Source organism: Artibeus jamaicensis, unplaced genomic scaffold (genome assembly GCF_021234435.1).
Source record: "Artibeus jamaicensis isolate MK-2021 breed Jamaican fruit bat unplaced genomic scaffold, CSHL_Jam_final contig_2170, whole genome shotgun sequence".
NCBI lineage: Eukaryota > Metazoa > Chordata > Mammalia > Chiroptera > Phyllostomidae > Artibeus > Artibeus jamaicensis.
This window is the reverse complement of record NW_026521445.1, coordinates 3,580,974-3,607,200: the sequence shown is the minus strand read 5'-3', so window position 1 is coordinate 3,607,200 and position 26,227 is coordinate 3,580,974. Positions and strand designations below refer to the sequence as shown.

The following is a 26,227-nucleotide window of genomic DNA, read 5'->3' as shown; positions in this document are numbered from 1 at the left end:
AAATTTCCAAATAAACACAAGACTGGAAAGAATATACGCAACACACAGATCCAACATTATCGAGATTTTTGCCACATTTGCTTAAGCTATTCCTTTTCCTCTTTTTTTCTTTGCTGACATATTTCAGAGAAAATCCAAAACATCAAGTCCATTAAACAACACATATCTCAATATGTATCACTTTAAAAAGGGAAACACTTTCTTTTATAATCACAATGCAGTTGTCCAGTCTAGAAGAATTAATAATTCTCTTGTTTGCAGGCTTTTGGAATGAAATGACTCATACAGAATTTTATACTATGAAAAAGCAAAATTCTGTAGTAGTCTTAGAATAGCAAAAATTCTTTAGTCTCAAAACAATTTTAAAATGAAACTTAGTACGTTCTGGAATGCAAGGTGCCGACACCATCCAACTAAAGCTGAGCTCAAGGATGCCCAAGACAAGTCTTAAAAAGACACGGTATTGAGACTTCAGTCAATGCATGTTATTTTAATAAAAAACAAACTACTTTACACAGATATACAGATCTCATATTGTAATGTCAAAATACAGAATGCAATAAAGAAGCTATGTAAGTTTTCCTCACTGAGATAGGCTTTCTGTTACATTTTGACATTTATGATTATTAAGACATAATGAACACAAGAAGTACAGCTTTTCCAACCTCATGATTATAGTATATTCTTTTGCAAACGAATGAGGGCATAGTCATCAAAGAGGGAAGCTGACAAGTTAGGTGGCTCTGGCTACATTACATCAATGTGAGTAAGAGACACATTGAGAGCTTTAAGAAACTGTCGAATGTTAGAAGCATGGGCACCACAGCTCCTGCAGACTTCTACCAATGATTATATCCTTGATATACACACATCCTTAAACATGAAACGGCTCAGTATGATTGCATCTACATTTGTTCCACAGGACAATTGGTTAACGTATTATTCTGATGTATTTCTCAACTAGAATCATGTACGAAAAAATAATGAGAAATCCATTTTTTAAAAAAAAAACCCTGTTTTTCCCAAGTCAAATTATGTTTAAAAGTTAAAAGGCCTATGGAAAACCAAAGTGTGGACAAAAAATATGGCTACACGCCAATTTTTATTTGAGAGAAAGTCTTGCACAAATAATAGTTGTCTTATCTTAGAGCGAAACAAAAACAAAACCCTAAAACTGATCCCACAGATCTGAATTAGCTGAACTGGGGTGACAAAGTGAAAGCCAGTCTTGTCATTTGTACATTAATTTGATAAAACAAATTGCATTGAAAACAGACAGACAAAAAAATATCCCGCACGTGCTCCCAGCAGAACCGGCGATCCGTTCAGCACTCGCAGGAGGACAACTGTTACACAGCTCCTTTTTAAGAAAGCAATGCATCCGAAACCCGACGGCACGTGTCACGCGTGAAATTCCGTACGAGCTGTAAAGCAGCCACGCATCGATGGCATTTAAGGGCAGTAGGAGATTGCACTGTTCATACCCACTGATGGGCTTCGTGCCAGTACTTTAAAACCATGCTTTTCATCCACTATAGATAAAATGTTGAAGAGATATGATATTACATCATACCCCTGAACAGAGCAACCACAACCATGTTTGTATAAAGAAATCACTAAAGAGTTACTTCCTTGCTTTTTAATGAAGTCCTGTCTAGGCATCAGACTTTAAACTAAATGTTGATAGTGCCTAATTTCAACTCCTAGGTAAACAGAAACAGCTTATGTGTTAAGATTAATCCTCTTTGGCCGCAATGGATACCATTTTCGCTGGGGGCAGTCTTTAGTTTGCTTTCTTTTCAGCACCATGTTACTAGTTTTCCTGGTAGCAGTCTCTGTTGGTGTGGTTTCTATTTGTGTTATAAAGCTCTCAGATTCAACATCTGGCTTCCTGTAACAACTGGAAAAGACTTCTTGGTGGATTCTCTGGAGCTGGATAATAGGCTGCATCTTTAATACTTGGGAAAATCCATCTCCTTGTTCAATTAATGCAGGCAAGGACTTCAAAAAGCAAACAAAAAGCAACAGTCAACGTTAATCATTGAAACACAAACACACAAGAAAGAACACAACACTCTAGCACTTTCATTCTTCAGGACACAGCTTTGTCTAAGACACAGTTTTTGGGGTAGTGGATATTGAACTTTACCTTTAAATCTGAGTTTTAAGAATTTTAACTAAAAGCTAAGACTAAAAAGATACGTTCTATTCCTTCAAATTCCTGGTAGTAAAAGAAAACTTCAGCAGAGCAGGAGGTAACAGGATTTCAGAGCTAAGTATTTAATGTCTGAAATTCCACATTTTAGAAAAGTATTTCAGAAATCTTAATCATCAAGAACAATGATCGGCACATTTTTCTGTAAAGGGCCTTACAAATATTTTAGAATCTCAGGGGCTTATATCTCTGTCACAATTATTCAGCTCTTTCACTGTAATGTAAAGAAGTCACAGACAATAGACAATAAGTAAATGAATAGACATGGCTGTATTCCGACAAAGTTTTATTTCCAAAAAAGAAGTACTCGGCTGGATTTTAGCCTGGCCCAACCTAGCCTGTCAACTCTTGGTTAGGAATACACTATGAGAAAATCATGGCATCAATACAAACCACAAAAGAACATTATAACAATTTTAAGAACAGGGGAGATTATGAAGGAGATTAAAGGTAATCTGCATATACTAGAAATGTTTTCCCATTTATATAAAATAATGCCAAAAATACAAACAATTTTGTAATAATACAACTCCAATTTGACATGCTGTATAATACAGTGGCTAAGAGTACAGGCGCCGGCGTCAAAGAACCAGGGTTTAAATCCTAGCTATTTCCCTGGGCAATCGAATTCGCCTCTCTGTGCCCCCATTTCCTCGTCTGGAAAACAGGGTAACAGCATCACCTATCTCACAGGTCACTGGAAGGATTCAATGAGCTAATACATGTAAAGCAGTCAGAAGGTACCTGGCCCACACTAAATGCTCACCAACTGTTAGCTGGTATTAGCACCTGAGTTGTTTAACTCTCAGAACTCAAAAATATAACCAACCTTTAAAGAAGCCAGGCACGATACTGGTACATAGTAGGTACCTAATAAACGGTAGTTATTCTGAATGTTACTGCTCTTAATTAAAGATTGGTTCATGTAATTCATTAAAGATCTACTTTTAAAACTACCAAGAATTCCTAATTCAAAAGACTAAAACACATGTGGTTGTTAAATACCCAGCTACACACTTTGTCCATTTTACGTTTTAGCACGTAGCTTTTACCTTCATGGCTTGACTGATTTCCTTAGCCACTGTTTCTCCTCTGCATTTCAGACTGTCCACACGAGAGGCTGCAAAGAAACCGCCAACAGCGTTTAGGTTTTTCACAATCTGATAACAAGTCAAAAAGGCCATGCAGACGCATCCTAGTTAAATGCCTGTCAGGACTGCCCGCCTCGGCTCAGTCTTTCTTAGCCTAGTTGGACATCTCTTGAAACAAGTGTCCTGTCGAATTTCACTGGGGATATGAAAAGACTGTAAAAACACAGAGTAAACAGTAGAGGAAAATCAGGAGTTATGCATATGCCTAAGCGACAGACAGCAGGCGCTGCACCGAGCAGCCGAAACAGCGCGCGCCCCCAGAAGGCAGCCCGCTCATTTTGTGTATCATCTGCCACTACGCTGAGCAACTGCAAGCACTATCCTCACACTTCAAAATAAAAATAGGCTGATGTTTGATAGTTGTACTATTCTGAATTTTATGAAACATAGTTGGGCTTAGAATTTGTAATCACACTACATCAAAAATACCTAAATGACCCCTGGCTGGTGTGGCTCAGTGGATTCAGCATCTGCCTGTGAACCTCTGGTTCGATTCCCAGTCAGGGCACGTGCCTGGGCTGCAAGAGGCAACCAATCAGTGTTGCTCTCACACATTGCTGTTTCTCTCCCTCTCTAAAAAATAAATAAATAAAATATTTTTTAAAATACCTAAATGAAATCTCTGGAATACATTGTCAGTAGTATTAATTTTTCTTCCCTTACTTCCTTGATGCTTTTCTAATTCCAAAAACATTTTCTTTTCTTCCAATCTCTTATAAATGTTCATGGCTACTTTATAACAGAACTGTATATTCAATGATAAAGGGATAAAAATCCTACTAAAACTCCAGGAGAAATTGGAAATGTGAAAAATCATACCATTATGAAACTGTCTACAAATTAGTTTTTAGGAAAGTAATTCTAATTCATTAGAATTACTTAAAGTCTAAGAGCAAGTACATAATTACGTTAGGACTACTGCTGTGTCAGCTTCAAAAGACTGGCAAGTAAGCCAAGAAAAGAATGGTTTTCATAGCTGCTGTTTTTCTTTTTGGGCTCTCTTTAGCTCAAAAGAGTGAGAATAGTTTTAGAAAAAAAGAAAATGAATAGAAAAAAAGCACCTGAGAAGAAGACGGCACTCAAAGGAGAGAAAGGTAACACAACGGCCTTGAGAAAAGGGTTTGAATTATTTGTCACCAGAAACTCCTTTGGAAATTTGGTGAAGCCTATGGACCCCTTCTCAGAATACTGTTAATGAGGTATTTGTTTTTTTAATTGAGGTATAATTTACATACAGTGAAGTGTGTACCTTAAGCTTAACATTTAGTCACCTTTGACAAGTACACACCAGGACATGGACATTTCTATCACTCCAGAAAGTTCTCTCATTCCCCTCTCCCAGTCACTCTTGTCCTTAAGAAACAATGATTTGAATGACTTCTATCACTGCACATTATTAGTTTTGCTTACTCTAGGATGTCAGAATGTTTTAAAATAAAATTTTTAAAAAGTTACTTAAAAATTGTACAGGTGATATATATGTTCCTTTACTGATGACTTAAATAACAGCATCGAGTGGCAGTTCCACTGTTTACCATAATATGAAAATACCGAGCACAAACAACACTGTGAGGTATCTAGAACAAGGGAAATTGAAAATATCTGCGGCTTCTAGTAGCAAAAAAAAGCCACAGGTCGTGCCACTGGCAGCACTGCCACAGTTTCCTGCATCATTCACGATGGAAGGAAATGCTAACTTTCAGTTTGAGGTTAGAAAAAAAAAAAAACCATTTTCTCCTATCCAAGCCCACAGTTGCCCTATATTTTCAGAATTGTAATTAGCATACACATGAAAATTCAATGGGCACATTACTTGAAAATCAAACTAACATACTGTTTAAAAATATGCTCACCCCGCGTTCCCCGACTGTGCAGACTGGGCACCGGACAGCAAGGTGGCAGTTCCCCGTGTTTGTGTGTGTGTGTGTGGTGAACAAGTCGAGCTGTGCACTGTGCGTTATACCCCAATGCACACACGCACACACAGAATGAAATGCTTTAAAACATTTACTCTAGAAAGTTGTCTTACTTTTATTATAGAACAAGGCAATCACATTCTTCCTTGTTATTGCATGATTTACAAAACAATCTATCACCCAAGGTCTCCTACATTTTTTATAAACACATGCTACTTAAAAAACCCTCTATGAACTCACACTGATGGACAACAATAGCTGTTCTCCATCTACTGCATAAGCAATGGCGATGTAAAAAGTGCCAGGGGTAGTATGGGTTTGTGTGTAAAAGGAATTAGGCCTCAGGCTTGAACAATTAGAGATTTTCACACATGAACGCCTGGTGGAACATTCTAAAGTTGTGCTGCACATATAATAAATTCAGTGTTCCTGTCCTGGGTGTACCCCCTCCACCCCCGCCGCTTACTGTGGTAACCAACTTTTCAACTCCCACTTTTTCAAAACGGCCACTAGAGGGCAATACTGCCCCCAGCCCCCAGTGAGAACCAAGGTGTTACTTATGTTTCAGAACTTCCTTGGGAACAAGAAGCTCATTCTCTTAACCTTGGACTCCCTAGTGTTGAACATAATGCCTGGCATGTAAAGCAGGTGCTGCATAGGTATGCTAGACCAGCTTCGATAGAGGGCGCTGTGCAGGCACAAAGGAGGGTGAGGTCAATCCGTCAGGGGGACCGAATGGAGAGCAGAAGCTTCAGAGGTGTTACAGGGAGTTGCCTGAAAAGGATTAGGTGCTGGAGGCTGGGGAGGTGGGGGTGGGACGGGGAAGGGGCATAGAAAGTGGGGCAGTGGAGGAAGTGCTACACCAAAACAAGGGAATAAATCAAGAAAGAAGAAAACACAGGAACCAGGAAACGTGATTCAAAACAGAAGAGAAGTAAAGGAAATTCCCAGGGTGATGCGGACAGGAGCAGACAGGATACACGCTGAGCACCGGGCCCAGAGCGTGGCCAGGCCAGATTAGAACAGGAGGACAAAGGGCTCCAGGGGAGTGTCTCAGGAGAGAGGAAAAGGTTGTACAAATGGATTTGATGGATAACCTGAAGTGTTTACTGCAGAGAGAGGAATTTTGCAGTTCTGCTGAAGTGTTTGGGAAAAAATTACTGACGGACACAACAGCACAAAGCGAACATCAAACGAGCAATGATCAGTCTACATACTCAAACTAAATACTATTGGGGGACTTTCTGACAAAGTGAGAGATGAAAAGTGAAGCTCATGAGTGTAGATTATTCTATTGAGAAGCTTGGTTATGAAAAGACAGAGAGAGTTCAGGGAAGAGAAACACAATGGCCCGAACTTCCCTACTTGACCCCGACGGGCCATTCTTCCAGCAGTGCGAGCTGGCACTCATGCCCATCAATCTTATGCAATCCCTTTAGCAACCCTGTGAGGCAAGCAGGTTTCATCAGCTTCCTTTTACAGATAAGGAGACCTGCTGAGAGAGCTGAAAAATGCACGCAGAATTGAAGAGCATTAGAACCACACTTCCCACAATCCCAAGCACTTGCTCTTGTATATTCTGTAAGTAACTGCAAAATATCACTTTGCCAAAAATCATACTACATTCATGAGTTAAAAATGGTCAAAAATTAGCTCCAAGATAATGAAAACCTCTTGAAATAGAAATAGATTATGCCTAGTAAAGAATTAATAATAGAACAATTCTATAGTTAAATCTATTTTAACTATTAATGTTACAGTACCTTTAAGTTAAGTGAATTAAATTCCTTTCATTGAAAACTAAAAAGAACCAATAATTTTAGGAACAAAACCAAACACAAAGATTTTTTAAAAATATATACAAAGGGGAGAAAACTAAGTATGTGACTATGTTACGTATAAATGCATCATAAAAGCATTTCCAACATTAACATCTGCTTAGGAAATTTCAATACATGTAAGCTTTTTACTCTCCCTCAAGACTATGTTTGTAGCCAGTAAGAGCATGTAGGCACCCCTGGTACACAAACATGTGACTGAAGAATGGTCTGGCATGCGGATGACAGTCCTGCCGTGCAGGAGGTGGAGGGGACGCCCTGCAGACCCAGCCCAATGGCTTTCTCTGCCCAGGCTCGATGGGGATGCCTTCACGGCACTGCTGTTCACCCTCTCCTCATAAACAGAGGTGTTTGGGATCCAAACTACTCTCCCAAACCCTATTAAACATGTAGTAGAACTAAGGTGCACCTAAAATGTGATTTTCCTAATATTTTTCACAATACACGTATTCAGCGATATTATAGGTTAAATAGGTCATTAAAGGGTAGCCTAAAAACATACCTATTTATAATACCATTCGTAAATGTTTTTCAGGGGAAATACATTCCAAATTCCAAAGCTCGGATTAAATACGAATTCTTGAAACACAGCCGTTTGTAAGTGGGTGGCTACCTGTTAAAGTGCTGGCAGCGGCTTAAGCAAATTGGCATTATTAGGCAAGAAGAGGAACTAACTCTTCAGTCCTCTGCCTGTAGGGTCAGCAAAAGAATTGGAAGTATCATCAAGTCTACTGCAGAGAAAGAGAAAATAGCTCCTTGTCATCGCTACATGTTTAGTGGAGGCCTGGGAGAAGAAGGGAGTCTCTTTGATTAATTTCAAAGAATATTTTAAAAAAGATAATATGCAAGCAACTATTAGTTTTATTAACAGAATCACAAAAGATTGTGAAAACTCATTAGTAGGTAGACAGCTCATCAGAAGGTTGATGCAAGGATATTAAAAATAAAGTTTGCTCTTAAAAATGTGGAAGTTAGACACCCTTGAGGACACGGCCTTCCCTAGTCGCTGGCTTTGTAAAAGACAGGGAAATGAAAAAGTGGAAATGAAAGATTAAGTAATCAACCTAGTTTTGCTTTCAGGTCACTGCACTGACTAAACTAGGACACATGAACTTCCAAAAGCCTGCACAAATTCAGGAATTCACCAAAAAAGCACTAGTGAAGAAGTTCCTTCTTATATCCAATGTATTTTATGGGCACGCATGAGCAAGCATGTGTAGCACAGGATGTATGGCTTACAGTGGTCTCCAAAGGAGCAGCTAAAGGCACAGTAAGAACTGTGAACTGCAAAGCAGCACAGCTGGTAACAGTGAAACCAAACACTGGGCAGGGGAAGATAACCCTGCGCTCCAACTTCAACAGATCTGTTGAACACACCTGCTAGGCAGCAGGTACGTAACCCTCTGCGTCCACTCCCACCCGCACCTCACCAGCTCCCTCACTGCTGAAGACACCCAAGACTTTCAAACTCCTCGCTGTGTTTCCCTGCCACAGCCAAGCCTCTACCCTTATCCTGCAGTGCTCTTTCCCACTGTCCCTCCCCTACAGCCTCAGTGGTTTTTTGTTCCATAAATATTCAAGCCCATTCTTGACTTAGGAACCTTGTTCTAGCTCTTCTAATTGAAAAGCTCTTCCTCTTGTCACAAGATAAACTCCTTCTTGTTACTTCCTCAGAAAAGTGTTTCCCATACCTAAACACATCACCCTAGCACTGATGTTACTTATTTATTTTTAGATCTGTTTATCCTTTTCTGCTCCCACAAGAATGTACAACCCACAGGGCAAGGACCTTGTCTGTGTTGGCCACTGACTGCTACACCCTCCACGTTGAGAACAGTTCTGGTGCATGTAGACATTCAATGAACATAATGAATGCGTGGATGAAGAACAGTCATTCAGCATTTATTGAGCAAGGTGCTACATGCTGGCTACGATAATGCAGACTCCAGTAAGAACGCCAATGGACCTCAGTTTTGTGAGACCATAAACAAGGGAACACAAGAGTACTTACACAGTGTAACAAATGCTATTAAAGAAATAAACAAGTTATGATAGAGAACCGAGGAGAGGCTATTGTAATTAGGGTGGGTAGAGCAAAAAGGAAGTTCCTGACATGAATTCAGAGAGGCAGGTGGGAGCCAGATCATGTAAGGGAATGCTAAGAAGTGTGAAGTTTATTATATATTTTAAAATTTTAAGAGAGGAATGAAAGCTGACTTGTGTTTTTAAAAGTCTCTTGGACTTTTAGTCAAGTTGATTTGAAACTTCATAAACTCTCTACCTTTGTCCCAAATGTCATTGGCTAAATACAGAAAATGTACAAAGCATATCCCAAATCATATACAAAATTTAAGTTTCTATGAACCAGAAAATGAAAAAGTACACTAAATCAATTAAGTCAAATATCACCCCCCCACACACATACATTAGGCTTAGACTGTTTTATAGATGAATCTTATCCACTCTTCAAAAATTAAATAACCTCTATGCTTACAAACTGTTTATGAATATAGCATCACCTCGACGACAAAACTGGAAAGGGACAGTATGCTTTAAAACATCATCATTTTGTGTGTGTGTGTCTACAGATGCAAATATACAACAGGTAAATATACTAAAAGCTGAGTAGGCAGTTTATTTCAACAGTGTATGAAAGGAAAAATGCACTAATGAGAAACTGGGGTTTGCTCTATGAATGCAAAGATCACTATCAGAAAAACCCGTCGGTGCCAGTTTACCACACTCTCAGCATCGGAGCCAGAAAGCCTGCGACCTGGAGACACAAGGGAACTTCACGGACGAGGGGAAATGTTCTGTGTCTGAACTGTGGCTATGGTTACATTGTTACATACATTTGTCAAAACTCAAACTGTACACTTAAAATGGATGTATTTTATTACATATAAAGTATACCTCAGTAAAGTTGGTTGAATATATAATCCCAGTTGATACAAAAGTATTCAATAAAATTAAACATTTTTTATAATTTAAAAATATTATGATCACTACCACCACTATCATTCGACATTATATTAGAGGTTCTGGCCAATGTAACTAGCCAAAAAAATGTGTAAAGTTAGAAAAAGACAAATCCCATCACTACTTGCACATGATTTATCTACATCTAAGGGCATCTAACTGAAATTAGATAAACCACCAGAGTTCAGCAAGTAAATTCAGTGGTGTTCTAAACACTAAGCTGACCTCTTCTCCAAACCCTAAAATGTTACCACTGATAACAGCTACAAAAAGGTAAGGTATTTAGGAACATAAAAAATGTGCAAAGTCTACTACATAGGGAAACCTACGGAACACTATTTTTTCATACGACCACCTTCATCACATGCTTTACACACCCCCACACGCACCACAGAACGGCGATCGCAGCCGCCCCCAACTGTGCAGCACCGTCCCCAGCACAGTCAGCAGGGAGTGCGCCGACAACTGTCCTGGACTGCACCTGCCAATAAGGCACAACTGAAGGACACTGTGAAAAACTCAGAACGGGACATCGCATGTTCGCAAATGGGAACACCCATATTGTAAACACCTGTACTGTAAATTTTATATAAAATTTGAAAATAGATGGTACTTCTCTCCACATTAATCTATAAAAATCTATAAATTAAATACGATTTCAATCAAATCCCACTGAGATTTTTCATGCAATTTAACAAGTTGACCCTAACAATTCCTACAACACAATAAAAGGCCAAGAACAGGCAATGAAATTTTGAAGAAATTGCAAGATATCAAGAGTTCTCATAAAACTACAGTAACTTAGAAATTGTGACAATGCTGCAGAGAAACCATATCAACTAACAAAATTAAAGAGAGGCCAGAAACAAACCCCAAAATATAAAGAACCCCCGTGTATTAGAGAGCGACATTACAGCACGTGGAGAAAAGACGGACGGACTGCTCCATAAACAAGGCTGAGGCAACTGGCTACTGGTGCGGCAGAAATCGGATCATGTCCTCACAGTGTTTAAAACTTCAGACAGACTCAAGATCTGCATATGGTGTACATTAATACTATGGAGTCAGCGCGAATCAAGTTGAAAGCCGAGCCAAAACTTGAGAGCAAATCTTTGCAGTGCTGGTAACCGAAGGATTAACGTCTAGAATGTGTGTGCATGTGGGTATGTGTGGTGTGACTGAGTGTAGGACCCTTAGAGATGAATGAGAAAAGTTCAAACCACCCCGCAGAAAAATGGACAAAGGCTATAAGTAGGCAATTCCCAGAAGAAAACTGTAGGGTCAAAACAACAGGGGAAGGATGCTCAACCTCACTTTAAATATATATATTATTGAGGGGGCCCCCGAAGAAGCCCAGAATTTTAAAGAACTGTGTATTTATTCTTAAATGTTTAAATTTCAGTCACCCTCAAAGTACTCTCCATTTGATGCAGTGTATCTATTGAAACATTTTTTCCACCGCTCAAAACAGTTATTGAACTCATCGATTTTGATGCCTTTAGTGCTGCTGTTTTTTGTTTCACCTCTTCCACATCAGCAAAATGTTTACCTTTAGGACTATTTTCATCCAGGGAAACCAAAAGGTCACTCAGGGCAAGATCAAGTGAACAGGGAGGGTGGGGCACAAGGGTCATGGGGCATTTTGGTCAAAAACTGCTGAACACTCAGCACGGTGTGGGCAGGTGTGCTCATAAATCACCTATCATGAAATGGGAAAACACAATGAGAGTCCAAAAAAATTCTCTGAAGCCAGCTGGTGCCCTGACACAGACGAGTTCCTAGAACACTCTCCTAGCTAGGGAAGCCTGGGTTACCCTTTGGAGCCCAGAAGATCATTCTGTTTTTTTGAGTTCCCCCGTGTGTGTGTGTGTGTGTGTGTGTGTGTGTGTGTGTGTGTGGAATATGGTATACGTGTCCATATACATAGTTGTGAATGGCATTTGTCTGAGTTAATAAAGCTACTGTAATGATCACAACCGGCATATCTTTTTCCATATAAAAACTGTAAACCTACTTTTGCCCGCCCCTGTATGTACGTACGTATGTACATATGTACATACATATGTACGTATGTATGTATGTATATGGACGGAGAAAGAAACAATTCAATTGCTGGCAAAACGTGGGTAAGCAAAACTTTTAAACACTGCTGGTGGGAATGCAAACTAATACCACCACTCTGGAGGAATAATAAAGCTGAACAGAATCAAGTCCTATTACCTAGAAGTTCTGCTTCCAGAAATCTACCCCAGAACATCTGTGGCATATTTACACTACACAAGAAGACAGAGATAAGAACAGTCATTGTAATACTGGCTATAACAGCATAAACAAAACAAAACTGAATGCTAAAAGCCCAACAACAATCTAAGCATCCAACAGAAGGGGAATGGATCGATGGTGGTATATTCACACTCCTGAGTACTACTGTCCAAGCTAAATGAACAGACAGCTGTGTATGTATATATTGTTGAGGGGAAATATAAGTTGCAGAATGGTATGATACAATCTATATAAAGCTTAAAAACAGATGCCACACACTGTCTATGGATACGTATCTATGAAGTTAAAGCACAAGAGCAAGAATAGGGAATAAGGATTCACTCGGCCCGAGGACAGTGGTTAGCTCTGAAGAGGGAGTGGAACAGGATGGTGGAGGGCTACAGTTGGAAGTTCCAACTGTAACCATACGTTTTAGTTTCTAAAAAGGTCTGAAGCAAATCTGGCAAAACGCGAATAGCCCTTGTCAAATATGAGTAGTAGGTACCAAGATGTGATTATGTGGTATTGTATATTTTTTCTGTATGTCTGAAATATTTGCAAAACAAATGTTTAAATCGACTGTGCCTGATGGCTAAGCAATGGAATGGAAGAGAGCAAGAGTGAAACAGGAAGACCTTCTAGAAAGCATGTTTAGAAATCCACTTAAGAGTAATGGTGACCTAGACTACAGGTGATAATAATGAGATGAAGTACATTAAGATTATATTTCAAGGAAATGATTTATAGAATTTATTGATAGGCCGATATAAGAAGCACAGGAGAAAAAAACTCAAGGTCAACTTCTGGCTAAAGCCGCATGTACACGATGTTGCCATTTTATCAGATGGAGAAGACTGGGAAAGGAACTAGTTGGAGGGCACAAAAGAATCCTGTTTTATGTTCATCTCTTATTTCTTCCACTCAGACATAGCTCTTTATGGGGAGAATCCGTCTGTTTTACCTCTGTATCTCCTAAGGTTCCTAACACAACTATGCCAAACCAATACTATATACACTGCCTAGGCACAGTTGGCCCTCCCTATCCACGGGTTCTACATCCATGGATTCAACCAAATGTGAACAAAATGTTACATTGTTGCTGACATGTACAATGTAGTTACGATATGATGGTTGAATCTGTGCTGAACAGTTTTCCTTGTCATTATTTCCTAGACAATATAGTATAACTATTTACATAGCATTTACGTTGTATTGGGTATAAGTAATTCAGAGATGACTTATACTACATAGGAGGATGCAGGTAGATTATATGCAAATACTATGCTATTTTATATGAGACTTAAGCATCTGTGGATTTGATATCCGTGGGGGTCCTGGAACCAATCCCCCACCACAGATACCGAGGGAGGACTGTTTAGGTTTGGAAACCAACACTTCAAGTGTCAGCTTTCAAAAACATTGATATCACTTAACAGTCTAATAACAAAAAGAAACTTTCAAGAAGTTCCAATAAGTTTCCTCATGCAGCTCATTTAGATTTTTAGGTCCCATATCAATTTATGCTTTCCACATTCCTAAGCCATTTTAATTAATTTCATGTGATTTTACCAGTTAGATGCATCACAAGCTACACAGTGTTATGAACACATCATTGTACATGGGATAAAATGTACACCAGAGTTATTATTAAACAGCATTTCTCTACTAGCTACTACGTATGTATTTTAGGTACAGTCTACAGAGTCCCTTATCTCATGTGATTCATAACACAACCTCAAAAAAGTGGGCAGGACATCTCTGTAATATTTAATGACACAGCTGGTATTCATAACTAAAGCATCAGGCTCCATATCTAGAATTTGTCATAAAGAAACTAATGCTTGAAATGACTTGTCCAAGGATATACAGCAATAAAACTGCAAGCTAATTTTGCTGGGCTTAATGAGCTGATGTGGTTCTAAGCTTATAAACATTATGAAAATGCATGACAAAATCTCTTCAAAATTTGTCCAAAAGATAGTTCTGATTATTCCTTTGCTCACCCCTGCAGTCAGAATCATATTATGCAGAGATTTTTTCTAATACTGCATACCTGGAATGGTAGAAATAAAATCATAGACCTTCAATGAATCATTTAAGTAAATTTGTTTTCCTTCTAAGATAAAAAGGTTATTAAAGTTCTTAAATGAGAATTAGCTGTATCTAGAAATTATAATATTTGAGTATATTATGATATCACAAGTTTTGATTCTTATTTTTATTTTATTCAGAACTAAACAAGTATGTTTCAACTACTGCATTTTGGCAGCTATCCCTTTTCAGTGAACCATGACAATTAAGCACTAGGTTCTATGTCAATTTTTATTTCAAACACAATGAATGATGTGACTTTAAGCTATTTCAGAATATCTGTATACTTGTACCTACCCCTCTCGGTGTATTCCATTAGTCTGGGAGATCTGGAGAGGGCGTGGGGGTGGAGTGTGGGAGCCGTCAGGAAGTAGCTCAGAATGCAATCAAAGTAAGGTACTCAAAGCCATGCATATAAATGTCCTTTACAGATAAACCAAGATCGTAACTGTTTTGCTAATACTCAGAAACAGTACATTGGAGTGCCAAGCAAATTCTAAAAAGTTTCTTAGGAAAACAGTTACAAATTTTTAAATGCAAGAATGGAGCCATTTAAAAACATTATGATCCACATTTTTAGCAATGCCAATTCTGTTTCTGGATTTAAATAATTTTGTATCAATTTGATCTCTTTTTAGAGGACATATCTAAATGGAAACAGAATTGAATTCAAAGGCATAACAAATGTGTTTATTTCTCCTGAAGTTCGACATTGTATTTTTGGTGGATTTCATTTCATAAAGGATAACAAACCAATAGAGGTTATCACACTGGGGCGTGACCCCATGCGCACTTGGATCGTGTAACTTCGGCTGTAATGCACAGAGTGGACTGTATAACAGCAGTCGGACAGCAGGGCACGTCACAGGAGTTGGAGACCGGAAGGGGTTATACGAGCCTAGGTCAGGAGAACGCTTTATAAAAGTCCAGATTCCCGGGTCCTACTCCTACAGATTCCGAGTCAGCAGGTTTTCAGAACCCTTAGTGAGGAGCTACACACGATGACTGGGAGTGAGTTAAAGCACCAAAGAGAAGACACCCAGGATGCTGACACCTTTAAAAGAGTATCAGGAACTCACAAATTACAAGTCGATGCTTCGTTTTGTAACAGACTCACCTGGATCGGGGTCGGATTTTAGGTCCAATGGGTGTACAACAGGGTGGTACTGCTTCTAAACAATATAAATTAAAACAGATTTAGTTTCACTACTTAAAGTCTCATGTAAGCATTTTCTTCAGCTAATGTAAGCAAATATATTATTAGCAGTACCATTCGTTAGCAAAAAATCAAAAATAAACAAAAATTAAATCCTGTAATCTGTAGGGAATGGAGGGGAAATGAAGAAAAGATCAGTCAAATCTAAGTCTGAATTATAACTTTTACAGTATTGCCACCTACTGTATACACGAAGAAACTGCACCATAAAAAATTTTAAGGAGAAAAGTAATCAAGCAAATTAAAGGCACAGAGACTAAATTTTGTATTTCAAGTACTAGGTAGTCTCCAAATTATGAATTGTTTTCCAAAAGTTCATTTTTTAAAAGATTCTATTTATTTATCTTTAGAGGGGAAGGGAAGAAGAGAGGGAGAGAAATATCAATGTACGGGGCGGGGGGGGGGGGCTCTCATAGGTCCCCTGCTGGGAACTGGTCCACAACCCAGGCATGTGCCCTGACTGGGAATCGAACCTCGATCCCTTGGTTTGCAGGCCCGCGCTCATCCACTGAGCTACACCAGGGCACCAAAAGTTCATTTTAAGAAAAGTGTTTGGAACTCAGACTCCTATTCCCATAAACTCTTTAAAGTGGCCGCCCCATGCCAGCACAGCAGCGCCTGCACACCCTGTGGTGCCCAGGTCTCCAGCAGCAGACCTGTGGGGACAGGACCCACAGCTTGGACAAAAGGGAACAGGAAACGTTCCTCCTTACTCTTGCCCAAAGCTAGCTAGAGCCAAAAGGTTTTCTAAAAAGCTGCCTTCGGTACCTTCACGCCATCCATTTTGCACCACTTTTTAACTTTCCACAGCAGTACCTCACCTAAGACTGCCAACTTTAGTCTATGCAATACTGATTACTAGGTGTTCTTCACGGAGAAAGTGGTAGTTAACAGGAAGGGAGACACTAAAATATAAACATGCGTTGAATGTTCTTTCTAAGACAACTTTAAAAAGGGGATTGAGAAATTAGGGTATTTCTTTGAAGATTGCTACAGAAGAAAAAAAGGAAAGATTCTGCTCATAAATATCTTTCTCATTGAATCACTAAAATATTTTAGATAAAGCCTTTACCTGCCTTTACTATCTAAAACGATTCCTCAAAGGAAAGCAATCAAAAGATTTATGTGTGAAGCATGCTCATTTGAAAACCTAAGAGCAAACAGTATATCACAATATAAAAGAGCAGCTATTTCTCCCTGCCCAGGCAAAGCTACTCCCAGCAAACCTACTCTCACCTCGTCATGATTTTGGGAGCTGAACAAATAACGCACGATTCATAAAGCAAATTTCAGTATATGAAAGGGTACTCAATTTTCGTCACCGATTTAACTAAAGCATCTTCCAAAATGTATAATCATACACGAATAATGTGCCAAACACAAATGCCAAATAAAAAGAAAAGCCTTAAAAGATACATTTCTTTTTCCTTCCTGCTCTCAGAATCATATAGTCATTGTCAGTCTTCCATCTTCAAATTCTACATTAGTGTCAATTGTGTTCAAATCCCAGTGTGGGCACGCCCCTTCCTTTTGAACTCAGGCCCTAGCACAGCAGCTGTTTCCTTCACAGAGACACTTCTGCAGGTACCTTACCAACAAGGGCATCCAGTATCTCTGCGGTTACCTCCATCTGCCCCGAGATCACGCCTGCCACACTGCACTACAGCAGGCCTAAGACTCTGAAGGTCTGGAGGGCGAGGGCCCTGCAGGACACACAGGAGGGGAAGTGGACAGAGACACCTGCAGACAGAGCGCTGTGCCCCGGGTGCTGACCAGAAGCTGGGGCTGGGTCAGCAGCCGGATTCCAATGTAAAAGGAGGACCTGGTGGTGGGCATGGTCAACCACCTCAGTTAAGATAGAGGGGTTATTTTGTGTTGAATAAACTTATGGTCAGAAAATAAAACAAAAACAAGAGAAAACAACAACAAAAACCTAGTGTGATTTAGAACAGGAAAAAGTCTTACAAGAGACAAACAGTAGTAATTAAGGCAGAAAGGATAAAATGAAATGATTTATCTCTACACGGATCTTATACTTTAATTTTTTATTGCAGTTAAAACAGATATAACATAAAATTCACTACTTTAAAGATAAATCATCTTACCAGAATTTCTTGTTTTGCTTTTATAATTTTTATGACACATTCAAGGATCTTTCTGGGATACTGCTTGCGTTTTGTGGCTAAATCTACTATGATTTCATCAAACCGATCTTCAAGTTCTTTAATATCAGAATCTATTTTAAGAGAAAAAAATTCCTTAAAACATATTTCTTTATTATATATGAAAATATAATGTGAATAACTAACTTTGGAAAACACAAAATAATTAAGGAAAACAAATATGGCAAGTTAATGGATGGTCCCACTTTGGTGACTGATTCATTTATGCATTGAATAATCAATTACTAAGCACCTGTGGCAAGCCAGGCTGAAATGAGAGAAATTCGAAGATGAACTAAACGTGACCCCTGTTCTCTGAGAGCTCACAGTTCACCGCAAGAAGCAGACAGATAACTGCAGAGCAACTTGACAAATGCAACAAGTGTGTTAACAAAATGCTACCAGGACACAGAACACTGGAACACTAACTCTGCCTGTGGAATTTAAGACTAAAGACGAAGTAATATTTGGGCTGGGACTTAGAATGTAAGTATAAATCCACTCCATAAAAAGAGGTTAAAAAAAAAAAAAAGATAGGGATAAGCATTTCAGGCAGAGGAAACAGTATTTGCAAGATCATAGAGTCTTTGGAAACCAAAAAAGTTCTAAATGGCTGCAGGATAAAGTATAAGGAAAGAAGGATGATAAAAGAACTAGACTGTAAAGAGCATTTAATGCCACGGATGCTAAGAAGTTTTTATTTTTATTTTTTTTATGTGCTTAAACAAAACTGTGATATAAGAGTAAATAGAGTAGCTGGATATGAAATAGGTGAAACTGGATAAATGGTAGAAAAAAGTAAAAGATATAGTGACTTCATTTAGCTAAAACCATTTTATTGGCTGATTTCCTATGTTTTTAAACAGAGATTCTCAAACTTTAGCAGAATGAATTTAAGGAACTTGTCAAAAGAGCAGAAATTTTGATTCAGTAGGTCTCTGGAATGGGGTCCAGATATTAAGCGCCCCAGATAAAATGAATATAGGTGATATATCAACATTATTCTGAAAATCATTTTAAGGAATAATAAATACTAAGTAGTTAAATACTAAAGTGCTAGGTTGTCAGCTTCCCTGGTCTGAAAGCAAGTGTCCTGCTGTGTCAAAGTCTATGCTGGGAAGCTTCTTTAGGGAAAAGTACAATACACATTTTCTTTTGAAACATTTTGAGGCATTGCTGATATATATCTGCATTTACTTACATACTGAGTAATAAATGAGGTACACTGGGTACAGCCTTTTATTCATGTAACAAGTATTAAGTCCAACTAAATTACTTCTTTTGAAAAATGTTATGAGAGAAAGTCATTTTTTACTTTGAAAAGTCATTCAGCCCTTCCTAAAATTTAATTTATCCATTTGAAAAGTTCAATCACTAACCTGAAAGGAATAATCGACTGTTTCTCGATCAGTTAAAAAAAAAAATCAAGTCTCTCAGCTAAAACTTCTATGTGAGGAAAATGGTTCCTTAGCGCCACCTAATGATACAGCCATAGAAGTGAAATGTATAAACAATTTGAGCAGGGAAGGCTTAGTCACTAATTTAACAAATATTTAGAGCATGCCTACTTTGTGTCAAGCTACAAGTTGAAACCCAGTGATGAGGAAAACATATAGTTCCTGCTCTCAAGGAATTTACATTGTAATTCTTAAATGTGTCTGGTCCATCCTCCTGAAATTAAGGCCATTCAGAGAAACTAAGGGGCAGACAGGAAGGTGGTTTCACTAATGTGTATTATCTGTATGTTCACTCACTTGTTCATTTATACAAGGATCTCAGTGAACAAAATGAACAAAAACCTCTGTCCTTGTGAAGCTTACTTACTGTTTTCTAAGTACCAGAATCAGATACAAATCCTTTAATTCTACCTGCTGGACATCTCTTGCAGCTTTTTATTTCTCTCCTTTCCTGCTGTCTTAGGATAGGTCTTCATCTTTTGCTGATAACTGCAATAACCTCTCTAAGGCCAACCTGCTGTGAATTTCTCCCTTCTCCAATCCATTTTCCTCACATAGAAGTTTTAGCTGAGAGACTTGTTTTTTTTAACTGATCAAGAAATAGTCAATTATTCCTTTCAGGTTAGTGATTGAACTTTTCAAATGGATAAATTAAATTTTAGGAAGGGCTGAATGACTTTTCAAAGTAAGAAATGACTTTCTCTCATAACATTTTTCAAAAGAAGTAATTTAGTTGGACTTAATACTTGTTACATGAATCCTCACACAAGGCCACTAGTGAGCTTTCCAAAGCACAACCTCTCCATGTAAGTTCTACTTTAAAAACCTTCACTGGTTCCCCACTACCTACAAGGTAAAGTACAAACTCCTCAGCATATCCTACAGGGCTCTCTGTGATCTGGCCCCAACTTAACTTTCTGGCCGTACCTGCCATTAGTTTTCCCAATTCACTTCTGACGTGTTCCAAACGAAGCATTCCTTTGTGCCTTTGTGCATGGGGTTTCCTTTACTTTAAACGTCCTTCCTACCTCCTTCTCGTCCAGCATTCTTACTTATTACACGCATTAATTTAACAACCAACTCTGTTAGGTCAAACTGCACTTCCCAAAGAGTATAGCTGATTCCTGGCCCATTTCTTTGCATTAATGATGAGTTCCTAAATGGTAAGGGTACTGTCTTTGCACCTATTTCCCAGCATCTGGCATAGTGTCTGGTATTTATCATGTGCCCATGAAAAAATGTAGAAGTATTATAACTATTTTCTCTCAGTTATAAGAAGAAAGGGAGACAAAAATATGCATGCTCCAACCTGATAGGGAATCATTTGTTAATCTATAAATTGATGAACCATATTGCTAAAGGCAGTCTGTACCCAACGATAGAGCAATTCCAAAGTGAATTCAGAGAAAGAGCGTCAGATAAAGGCACACTAAAGGCTATGTAGCTTGAAAATACCACTAGGCCTTGGCCGGTTAGCTCAGTGGGTTAGAGCATCATCCCAATATAACAAAAGGTTGCACGTTCAATCCCCAGTTCGGGAACATAAAAGAATCAACCAATAAATGCGTAAGTGGAACAACAAATCAATGTTTCTCTCTCTCTCAAATCAACAGATTAAAAAGAAAATACTTCTAGGTGGTTCTGACATACTCCCTCTCCTCTAATAATCAATCTGATCATATTTGAGAAATCCAATGTTACTGTTTTTAACGTTTTAATATGTAAACCAGAAAACACAGCTTGGTAACTTTGAAGAGATAACTACTATACAGGGGTGTGCAAAAGTAGGTTTACAGTTGTATGTGAAACAGAGTTCATTCTATATTATTACTTATTAATTGTTATATTACTTTGCACACTCCTATAATAATCCCAAAGAGAAGACAGTGAAGTCTTCTGGGTAAAGTATTATTTTAATTTGAAGAAGAAAAATTGTAACTTTAGAGGGCTATATAGTGGACTTGGAATCAGCTCGAGAGTACAACTGAATAATCAGAACAGTTAACAGTGGTATCAAGCTACGCTAGTCAGATCTCTGTAGTTTCATTATGGGAACAGGTGAGATACTCTGGCCCTCTTGTCAAGACAGACCTTCTCCTGGCACTGCTAAAGAATTCTGCTTCTCCCCCACACTGATCATTATTTTTCTACTGAAAAATAGGAAAATACACTGAATTCTTCTTTCTATTAAAACTTTGGTCCTGGCTGGGTAATGTTGTCCAGATACACCAAGTTTGCAAGTTCAATCCCTGGTCAGGGCACATACAAGAATCAACCAATCAAATGCATAAATAAGTGAAACAATGTACAGATGGCAACCGATCAATGTTTCTCTCTCACAAAGATGTTTTTCTCTCTACCCACCCTACATCCTCTCTAAAATCAGTAACTGTATTCTTGGGTGATGATTAAAAAAAAAAGATTTAACCAATGAAGGCATAAATATGTACAACAACAAATCAATGTTTCTTTCCCTCTCCCCTCTCTCTCCCCGCCTTCCTCTAAAATCAATCAATTTTTTTTAAAAACCTTTGATTTCTTTAGATATGTAAATAATATTGGTTAAGGTACAGTCAAGTCTGCTTTGTACCAGGAAAGTATTCTGTCTTTTTAAGGACGTTTCTCAAAATACTGACCCCTCATTCTTGACATGGCACTCTCACGGTTTAACTTCACGGCCCTACGGTACTTTACTCTCTAAAGATCACTTGTGAAACCACCACTTGATTCACAAGCTATTAATCACAGTAATTCTCTGGGTCTGTTTCTTCATCTGGGGGATAGTCCCACAGGTTTTTCCAATGAATGGATGACAGGGGTACTTTTGAAGTTAATCAGATTAAAGTCTCGGTGAGAGTGCCAGACAGAAAATACAAAGGGTCAGGTGCCCACTCTGCTGTTTACCTCAGGCTACAACTTCAGTAGTCTTATAGATTAGTTGTCTCCTCCCCCACCCAGTAAAATATTTTTTAAAGTAACACTGAGAATGGAGATTAAAAATTAGCATTTGACATAAAACTAGCTACAAGAATTAGTCAGAAATTAATGACAGAAGACAAAAGTTAAATCCCTTACCTCTGAAACAGTCGTCTGAAGCGTCTTGCCATGCCTGCCCATTAATGCTGACATTCTCTTGTATGGCTGATTCGAAAGTCTGCAATAAATTCACAATAGTCAAGTCACTAAACATAATTTTTGATACTGAATTTAAATATTTTGACAAAATAATTTTGGATTTGTGACAGGCGATATAAAAAAGTAGCAGACTGGCCTATTAGTATACTTATTTTCAATGACAATTCCATTTCAATTGATTCTACCTATACTTTTGCTCTGATAGTCATTATAATTTGATCCAAAATTTTAGAATATTCTTGTAAACAAAAGCATGTACTTTTCAAATGAAATAAAAAATAAAAGCTAACACCAAACCAGGACACATCATTAAAATGGCAAAAGTTCAAGACAGAGAGAATCCTAAAAGCAGCAACAGAAAAATAGTTACCTACAAGGGAGCCCCCATAAAACTGTCAGCTGATTTCTCAACAGAATATTTCAGGCCAGAAGGGATTAGCATGAAATATTCAGTGATGAAAAGCAAGGACCTACAACCAAGACTACTTTCCCAGCAAGGCTTTCATTTAAAATTGAGGGAAAAATAAAGAGCTTCCCAGATAAGAAAAAGCTAAAGGAGTTGGTTACCACCAAACCAGCACTACAAGAAATGTTAAAGGGAAGAAAAGGGGGAAAAAAAGAAAGAAGAAAACAAATAAACGAAGAAATATAGTTAACCCCGCAGAGGTCGCAGTCAAAAAAAATTACAGTGTAAGTCGCAAATATCCAAGACATATTCATCACTATTATGCTGAAATGTGGAAAAAAAAATTTAAAACACTGTAAATTTGTATTTATTATATTTACATAATAAAATACATAATTTTAAATTTATTTTCAGTTACAATCTAGAAATTAGCAAAGAAACATAAAAACATTAAAAATTTTTCTTTTTAAATAACAAAAACATGGACATTGCTAAAAAAATACTACCAAAAAATGTCTTTAACATTAATTAATCAGACTCTTTAGTAGTTGGCTTGCAAAATATTTGCACTAGTCACCACAAACAATATTGCTGTGCTTGAGGCATGAATACTTTTCACGACACTCGCAAAAATATTTTGATAAGCGACTCAAAGTCACTGAAGTATCTGCAGCAGCATTTGCTGAAGTTCTTCAACATCACTTCGATTATTGAATGAATATATTTTTCCAGCCATTTTCAATGGTAAATGGAAAAAAAACAACACTGACTTCCAAGTTCATGGAAAATGAACAATTATACCAATAATGACTTCGGAGTTCACAGTATCTCTCAGGTACAATTTACTATCAAATATCACCTACCCTTACAAAACATGTGTTATAACCACACTGGTGGCTTAAACATTATGGTTTAACATTAGTCACATACAAATGTGTAGCTGGTCATGACCTTGAACCTATGTACTCGATTCATGTAACAATTTAAGAAGAGTTTGTATCTCTCAGATCAGCTGCAACCTCTGCAGGGTTAAAAGAACAAAATGACATCACTTTTAGTAAACAGCTTAACTGCCTCTATCAAAAGACATATGTAGCTGAATAAGAAAACAAGACCCACACATATGCAATCTACAAGAGAGCCACCTCAGAATGAAAGATACACATAGACTAAAAGTAAAGGGATGGAGCCCTGACCAAGTAGCTCAGTTGGTTAGAGTGTTGTTCCAATATGCCGAGATTGTGGGTTTGATCCCCAGTCAGGACACATACAGGAAGGAAGAGGGATACAGGAGGGAAAATTCAAAGATTTTGCGTTATGCTATTTTTTACAATGAGGACTTTTGTAAATTAAAAATAAGCATAAATAAAATAATGTGTAATTATAAAATAAACTACATATTTTACACTTTAAAAATTGTATAAAGTAAAATATTTTATTTTAGCCCTGACTGGTGTGGCTCAGTGTTGGGTGTTGTCCCGAAAACCAAAGACCACAGGCCTGGGTTGCAGGCTAGGTCTCCAGCTGGGGGTGGGTGAGTGGCAACTGACAGACATTTCTCTCTCACGTAGATTTTCTCTCCTTCCCCTCTCTAAAAATAAATAAATAAAATTTAAAAAAATAAATATTTACTTTCTATATGGACTTTCAAGAATTATCTGAGAAAACAAATTATCTTTATGGTATTGACACAATTGTACCAATACTATTTTTAAATAAAATCTATTACTACATTATGTGGTTTTAGAGATACATCAACATAATTAAAGCCTCTGCCTTTTATTTGTTCTCTTAATTAAAATAAACACAAGTCAATTCCCTTAGTAGTTTACCTTAGCACCTCCTAGAAAAGGGTAAACTCTTAAGATCATTACACAATAAAACAATCTTCTCCAAAAACATTACTAAGAATGTCTGTATTCTTCCCTTGCTTGCAAGGAGAGAATAAGAGCCACTAGATCCAAAACCGGAATACAGAAGCACATTTCAGGGAGTGTTTTTTCATTCTCCCTCCACTTAACGTTTATTTATTTTTTAAATCCTCACCAGAGGATATGTTTATTGATTTAGAGACAGCGGATGAGAGAAACATCTACATGAGAGAAAAACATTTGATCAGTTGCTTCCTGTTGCACTCGACTTGGGGTTGAACCCTCCATTTAGGTTTTTGCCCTGACAGGGATTGAACCCACAATCGTGCTGATGTACGAAGGATGCTCACACCACCTGAGCCGAGCCGCCAGAGCTTAATCTTTATTTTTATTGTTTGCACTGTGCTCATTCACACTCACAGGTGCGCTGCATGGTAAGATAAAAAAAAAACCCAACTTCCTACACATAAATTGTGTGTTTCCTTATGACAGGCACTAATCCCTCAATTTGTTGTATCTCCTCCCATACCCTAAAAAAAACCCAAAAAAACCTATCTTCTTCAAGGCTTTACTAGATATTTTTTTTAAAGGAAGGGCAATGTGTTATAAGGGCCAGTGTTTGGAGAAGTTTATAATTAAGATAGCTTCCTTATCTACTTCAGACTTGTAGGGAAAATGTTTTCACCCTCTTTACAAGATATTGTAAAACAGGCCAAGGGAAAGACCAAACGCTAGCCTGGTGGCCGACTGACTTCCAGGATTCTTTCCTGGAGAAATCACAGCGTCTCTCTATTCACTCCAACGGGGGAGCCACTCCCTAGTCACTGTGACTACTGAGGCCTTAAAACGTGGCTAGTCCGAAAGAACACGAGCTGTAAATTTTAGACACTAGGTTTGAAAGTCCGAACAAAGGAATGGAAAAATACCTCGTTCGTTTTTCTATTATCACAAATTGAAACAAAACCTTGGGCCTAGTGGGTCAAATAAAAGTGTATTATTAAAATTAATTTCACCAATTTGTCTCGTGCTTTTTAATTTCAAGTTACATACATAACTCGCCTTGTATTTTTCTACTGGACAGCGCTGGTCTAAGTAATTAATAATTCCTAGCGGACAGTATATCTGCTGCGCTCCCTCGAGTTTTTCAGGCTGCTTTACCCGAGCATGGAGCACCGTTAACCCTGCTAAAACCTGGCGCAGGCCCTTGAGCTTTGAGACCCGGGGTAAAGAAGGTGACTACTGGTCCCCTACCCACTGCGCATCTCGCAGCGCAGGCTCCCGAATCTTATCTGGCAGCGAGTCCCCGAGCTGTTGCACGAAGCGGCCGCACAGTTCCACCAATTCCATGACGGCCCGCTTCGAGGTGCAGCGCACACGGAAGTCCTGACGGGCAGTGGCGGGGCCCGAAGTCCGGTCTTCTGTGCCGGCTACTCTCTCCACATCCCCCGGAGCCGAAAGGACCTCCAACTCAGGAGCCCCCGCCATTTTCCAGTTTGAACTGTGGGCGGGAATTCTGGGAGCGGAAGCG

At 38.4% G+C, this 26,227-nt stretch overlaps 1 protein-coding gene across 2 annotated transcripts; it reads right to left on the bottom strand.

Annotated features, from left to right (window-relative positions):
* Window positions 1-474: 474 nt before the first annotated feature.
* Window positions 475-26,195, bottom strand: NSL1 (NSL1 component of MIS12 kinetochore complex). Of its 2 annotated transcripts, XM_037164329.2 has the most exons (6): window positions 25,951-26,195; window positions 22,363-22,441; window positions 17,774-17,904; window positions 15,570-15,624; window positions 3,268-3,335; window positions 475-2,001 (listed from the first exon to the last, which is right to left on the bottom strand). In XM_037164329.2, the coding sequence occupies exons 1-6, from the start codon at window positions 26,182-26,184 to the stop codon at window positions 1,723-1,725; spliced, it is 846 nt and encodes a 281-aa protein (XP_037020224.2). In that variant the 5' UTR covers window positions 26,185-26,195; the 3' UTR covers window positions 475-1,722. The 2 variants fall into 2 exon arrangements, with proteins under 2 accessions (XP_037020224.2, XP_053514755.1); XM_053658780.1 differs by lacking the exon at window positions 3,268-3,335 and having other exon boundaries at window positions 1,881-2,001.
* Window positions 26,196-26,227: the final 32 nt, after the last annotated feature.

Bases quoted from the DNA above. Each gene is read 5' to 3' on its own strand.
- NSL1 (XM_037164329.2), bottom strand. From the start codon at position 26,184: ATGGCGGGGGCTCCTGAGTTGGAGGTCCTTTCGGCTCCGGGGGATGTG. The intron at 22,442-25,950 runs GTAGGGGACCAG...AATTTATTGCAG, and splicing joins CGCTGCGAGATGCGCAGTGG to ACTTTCGAATCAGCCATACA. The intron at 3,336-15,569 runs GTGAGTCTGTTA...GTTTCTTTGCAG, and splicing joins AAAATCCGACCCCGATCCAG to CCTCTCGTGTGGACAGTCTG.